The sequence below is a fragment of the Portunus trituberculatus genome, chromosome 24 (assembly GCF_017591435.1).
Source record: "Portunus trituberculatus isolate SZX2019 chromosome 24, ASM1759143v1, whole genome shotgun sequence".
In the NCBI taxonomy this organism is placed as follows: Eukaryota; Metazoa; Arthropoda; class Malacostraca; order Decapoda; family Portunidae; genus Portunus; species Portunus trituberculatus.
This window is the reverse complement of record NC_059278.1, coordinates 4,015,129-4,022,022: the sequence shown is the minus strand read 5'-3', so window position 1 is coordinate 4,022,022 and position 6,894 is coordinate 4,015,129. Positions and strand designations below refer to the sequence as shown.

Genomic DNA, 6,894 nt, shown 5'->3' with positions numbered 1-6,894 from the left:
TACATCATCAATTATGTCTCAAGGGACTCGGTTCGGTCACCCACAGTCATTGTCCACTTATTGGAAGCCGGAGGACTTTCTCCCTAAGCCTCGTTGCTCTGTCTCACGCTACCTTCTTTTATACCATACCTAAGAATATACTTTAAGATTAACTCCATTGGGGAATAAAGGAGAAATTTGAAGGATATTGAGTACCTTGCAATATGATTTAAATATTTCCCAACACACGTGTTTATAAATTATCATATTCTTTTTTTTTATATAAAGCAAAGCAAGAACATCACAACACTTCTGAATACGGTAAAAAAAATTAAAAGTATCAGACAGAAAACTAAAGAGGAAATTGTAGGATAATGAATGTCTTGTAATATGCTTTATATACCCAACACACAGATTTATAAAGTGTCATTTTTCTCCCTAGAGGTGTACCCAAGTAACGCTTCATTCCACTCCTACAGTCTTCTTAGTGCTCATTGCGACAAATCACTGGTAAAAATAATAACATATAATTTTCTATCCCAGCTTACGTAATTCAAGTAGACATCTGAGACCTCTTTGTTGGTCTTGAAATACGGAACTTTTTAGTGAGAGAGAGAGAGAGAGAGTGTGTATGTGTGTGTGCGTGTGTGTGTGTATGTGCGCGCGCGTGTGTGTGTGTGTTTCACTGTTTGATCTGCTGCAGTCTCTGACGAGACAACCAGACGTTACCCTACGGAACGAGCTCAGAGCTCATTATTTCCGATCTTCGGATAGGCCTGAGACCAGGCACACATCACACACCGGGACAACAAGGTCACAACTCCTCGATTTACATCCCGTACCTACTCACTGCTAGGTGAACAGGGGCTACACGTGAAAGGAGACACACCCAAATATCTCCACCCGGCCATGGAATCGAACCCTGGTCCTCTGGCTTGTGAAGCCAGCGCTCTAACCACTGAGCTACCGGGCGTGTGTGTGTGTGTGTGTGTGTGTGTGTGTGTGTGTGTGTGTGTGTGTGTGTGTGTGTGTCTCGAATGGTGCACGGGCGGAAACTAATAATTTTGAGGGCGTTGCGAAAAGGAAAAATGCATTGTTTTCGTCTCCTTCCATGGACCAGAGAGGAAATATGTCCAAGGAAACAGTAACTCGCAACATGTTGGGTTCACTTTTGCTCTTGTTAATCTCAACGCACTCAGAATCAATAACATAAGTTTATTTATTTTATTCATTCATCCATTAATAAATTATTTCATTTATTTAATCATTTGCCTACTTACCTAACCTATCTATTTATCTATATATCTATCTATTTATCTGTTTATCTATCTATCTACCTATCTATCTACCCATCTATCCATGTCTAACACTCTCTCTCTCTCTCTCTCTCTCTCTCTCTCTCTCTCTCTCTCTCTCTCTCTCTCTCTCTCTCTCTCTCTATATATATATATATATATATATATATATATATATATATATATATATATATATATATATATATATATATATATATATATATATATTGTAGCAATGTAGAACAGGTGGGTTGGTGGGTGGTGGAAAGAAACTCAGGAGTAGCAGGGTATTTTATTTCTCCAACGTTTCGCCCATAGGGCTTCTTCTCTCTGATGAAGCCCTATGGGCGAAACGTTGGAGAAATATATATATATATATATATATATATATATATATATATATATATATATATATATATATATATATATCAAGAAAAAACAGGAAGCCAGTGGAAAGTCCAGTACTTGTCAGTAACATTTATTCCGTGACGTTTCACCCTCTTCAATGGGCATTTTCAAGCTAGAATAGAAGGATTATGCTTAGTATAAAATGAATACAAAGATTTAGTCACTATTAAAAAAGTGTCATTAACAATAATTTACTATAAAATATGACAACTGGGAATACATAATTAAAACTAAGACAAAGAAACAACTTACAAATGTAAAAATAGAAACGACTAGAATATACCTGTTGACTAAATCTTTGTACTCATTTTATACTAAGCATAATCCCTCTGTTTTAGCTGGAAAATGCCCATTGAAGAGGGCGAAACGTCGCGGAATAAATGTTACTAACAAGTACTGGACTTTCCACTGGCTTCCCTGTTTTCCTTGATATTTAACAAGACGAATATATATATATATATATATATATATATATATATATATATATATATATATATATATATATATATATATATATATATATATATATATATATATATATATATATATATATATATATATATATATATATATATATATATATATATATATATATATATATATATATATATATATATATATATATATATATATATATATATATATATATATATATATATATATATATATATATATATATATATATATATATATATATATATATATATATATATATATATATATATATATATATATATATATATATATATATATATATATATATATATATATATATATATATATATATATATATATATATATATATATATATATATATATATATATATATATATATATATATATATATATATATATATATATATATATATATATATATATATATATATATATATATATATATATATATATATATATATATATATATATATATATATATATATATATATATATATATATATATATATATATATATATATATATATATATATATATATATATATATATATATATATGTGTATATGTGTGTGTGTGTGTGTGTGTGTGTGTGTGTGTGTGTGTGTGTGTGTGTGTGTGTGTGTGTGTGTGTGTGTGTGTGTGTGTGTGTGTGTGTGTGTGTGTGTGTGTATATATATATATATATATATATATATATATATATATATATATATATATATATATATATATATATATATATATATATATATATATATATATATATATATATATATATATATATATATATATATATATATATATATATATATATATACACACACATTGGAAGCAAAACCAGGCTTTACAGTATCAAAAGAATTCTCGAGGAATAATTTGCTGAGCTTAATGAGACAAGAATCAGTCAAGGGATCCTCGTGTGTGAACCAAATTGTAAGAAACATTCCCATTTTTATCTAATTACTGTTCGAAGTATTTTCTTGACTGTGGAGGATTTGCTAATTGGTTTGCAGTTTTCACATTTTTTCTTGGATTCTTCTTTGTTATTTTTTATCCATTTTTTTCATTTTTTATTTTTGCCTTGTGTTCTGATTCTGATTTTTATTTTACATTGATTTCCCGGAACGAATTAATACTATAGACGGTCAGGACATTGCTACCGCTATCCTCACCGTGCTATTTCTATTTCTACCTATTTCTGGCCATAAAATGAATCTATAAATAGGGAAATTTGTACATATTTTACATTTTATTCCTCATTGTAGTTACACTGAGGACCCATGCTAGAGTTTCCCAGTATTCTCAGTACTTCATTCTTTCTACTAGTGTACTCTGAACTTATTCTGTCTACGTCTGCATTTCGCTCTGCCTGTGACCTAAGACACTTCTACTCTTTCACTCTATTCTTCTTGACCCTTTCAGTACTGGGACACATCTTTACTTTGAGATTTGTATACGATTAGATCATCTTATTGACATTAAGAAAGGTCTATGAAGGTCAGAAGATTAAATGGCCACAGTCTTCACTATCTTAATCCCCCACATGAGTTTCTGAAGCTATATAAAACCATCAAATAGTAAGCAGAATGAATATGGAAATGCATCATGGTATTCAAGAGATTAAGGATTGTCACGTTTTTTTTTTTTCCATATTATCAATTCTAGTTATAATATTTTTTTTTCTGCAGCCAGTCTCCGTGCAAATACATCTCAGTATAGATATAGCACTTGTTTTTACAATATTTTAATGTACACATGTATCAAAGAGCAGCAACTGATTGGAACAAAGAATCGCTCTCCAGCCCAGGCTGTACATACATAATCAGCTGCTCAGTGTCTCCTCCCACAGGGCAGCACACCAACACATCTGAGGCCATGTGACAAATTACTGTCTTTCCTAAATTTCTAAATATTCCATACACTTTTTTCAACATTTTTCGGATATATTTTTTCATGGTAACCTTTGACCGCACTGCATTTTGTTCTTTATTTCATACTGTCCAACATTCATTACTTTAACTACAGCGGTGCATCACAGTTAGCCTCGTAAGGGCCAATACGTCAGCTGCTGCTTTTTATAATTTTTTATCTTTCTTTACATTCGTTGATTGGCCGGTCACTACAAAAACGCTACCAGCACATGCCTTTCCATACGATTTATACGATGGACTTGTTTTGAAGATATTTGTATTTACAGATCCACAGTTTGCCTTCCCATGTTTCCCCAGTTACCCATTTGTCGACCAGCCCGACGCAAGGGTGAACAGCTGGTTAGGTGTGTGCCCAGATTGCAATAGTGACTCAGGGGATTCCCAGTCAGGCGCGCTACCCACTGCACCGCGGAGAAAACCTATGAGTGGCAGTGGGGTCTCAAGTCTGTATTCAGAAACGCTTTGCTCTCTCACCACGACTATTTTCCAAGGCCACTGAGATGATTAGCGAGGTTTTCAAGAGTTTTTGCTGTTGATAATGTAGAAATTTTGTCACTGTCACTACAACCGTAAAACAACCTTAAAAAAAAGTTCGTGTCAATCTAAATAAAGCCATGTGAAATAGTAGGGGTAAAGCACAGAAAAGTTTAAGAATACGAGCCTTTGATCTAGGATAAAGAATATCGCGCGTCACAGGTCAAAAGCTCAGAGAAACAGAGATGAACGCCGGAGCCAAGTTATCTTATCTATTCTCTTAACCTTACCTTTCTTGTATAACCATTAAACATATATTCTTTAGTTATTTATTTCTGGTACAGAGGATTATAAAAGGATAAGCGAACAGCAAAAATCTTTTATAGAACAGCATCCCACGCTGTTTTATCACTCTGACCACTCTAAACTGATAAGCCACAATACAGACTAGCACAGAGGAAAATTTTACGGAGTTAACTATTTTCTTATTTTTGGCAAGTCATAATCGGTTTTCCAGCAAGAATGTATCGGTAAATCCTGTACAAACCCTTTCCAGCTGTACCTTACTTATCATCTCTATTCTCAACCCTTCAATACTAGAACACATTTTTCACCTTGTGATTTGTATACTATTAGACGATTTTATGAACATTAGGAAGAATCTAAGGAGGTCAGAAGATTAATGGTCAAAGTCTTCACTATTCTAATTCCGTCATAAGTTTCTGAAGTTGCATAGAATCATCAAATAGTAAGCAGAATGAATATGGAAACGCGTCATGGTACTGAAGGGTTAAATCTATCCAATCTCCCCAGGACCATTATTGACTTAGCAGTAACCATCAGTCTATTCCAGTCTATGGCACTATGAGAGAAGTTCATATATGTTTACGTGCTATTATGAAGCCTTGTTGTTGTCTTCCAATCCGCTAAACTAAGGCAATGACAATGACGAACAAGGAGCGACAAGGCGGCAAGAATAGCGCCTTCACCACACCGCCTGGCAGATGAGAGGAGGTGATCATTCTATGCAAGCCATCAGACTGCGGTTAAGCGTCCCTTCCTTGGTGATATTTGATGTGTATAAGGAAGGAACGTTCTGGGCTTTGCCTATTTGATACACCACATGAAATGGACGCTCAAACACACACACACACACACACACACACACACACACACACACACACACACACACACACACACACACACACACACACACACACACAGAGAGAGAGAGAGAGAGAGAGAGAGAGAGAGAGAGAGAGAGAGAGAGAGAGAGAGAGAGAGAGAGAGAGAGAGCCTTAATAGAAATATATGCTCCATCCAGACGGACAAAGATAGATAGGGGGACATTTTTGCCCAAAATGTACAACACAAGAGCGGACATATATTCTCCCCTTTTTCCGTTAGCGGGAAGGCTGAGAGGAGGTCAATATTCCCCTGTCGCCTGAAGGTTCACCCTCCCTGCCCTACTCTTCTCTGCCTCGCCCTTGGAGGCAGACCTACAAGCCTCTCTCTCTCTTCACGTCATCACGGCTCACTTTAGCCTTATCCTATCTTTAATATCTCCCATTTCTCCCACAATTCCCTCTATTCTCTCTAGTCTGCCAATATTAATGTGTGCCGAAGTACATTTGTTTTTTTGTTTTGTTTTTATTTCTTTATTTTATTTTTCTTTAATGTGAAATTCATTACTCTTCCTGCTTCTTGGTCTTGCCACTGCTACTCGTACACTGTCCCTCCCTTTCTGTAACTTCACTCTCATCAGCTTTTTTGTTTACTTATAGGTTGAGGTTTTTTCTAAACAATATTGTGGCAGTTTTGTCTCTTGCAGTCTTCCTGAGAACACAAACCAAGCGTCCTCTTCCTTCGCCAGTCTAAATCGCCCCGCTGTCCTCAATACATTCCGGTCTTTCTTCGCGCCGCCCACTATGTATGCATGGTTGTTCAAATCTCGTTCAGGAGATTCCGAACCTTCTAGCGCCTCCTCCCCTGCATTCAAAAGTACCCGCAGCGGCCACGACAACTCCCTTCCCCTCACGCGGCGGCGGGGAAGGAGTGGCTTCCCCCCGACGGGCATACAGAAGTAATAATCCAGGCACGCGAGACTACGCTGATGGAGAGGCGTCTTTCTCGGTATTCTTCATTTAATTCTAGTAAGAAATGTTGTTTTAATTAGGTCCCGAGGCGTTACCGGGAATGAGAACCCCGACAAGGCAGGAGGCGCATCAAGTTTATGTCTTGCGGTAATTGCCACGTCTTCAGCTGACGGATTCCTGGACCACGATTTGAGAGAAATTCATAATATACTCTTTTTCATCAACGTTAGGGTATATATCCAATATCTGTAGCATCGC

At 35.5% G+C, this 6,894-nt stretch overlaps 1 protein-coding gene across 1 annotated transcript in view; it reads right to left on the bottom strand.

Moving 5' to 3' along the window:
* Window positions 1–1,719: 1,719 nt before the first annotated feature.
* Window positions 1,720–6,894, bottom strand: part of LOC123508421 — a 50,199-nt gene continuing 45,024 nt past the window's right edge. The window contains exon 4 of the mRNA XM_045262159.1: window positions 1,720–1,794. Within this exon, the coding sequence (XP_045118094.1) occupies window positions 1,777–1,794 (18 nt within the window). The 3' untranslated portion in view covers window positions 1,720–1,776. The remainder of the gene's footprint in view (window positions 1,795–6,894) is intronic.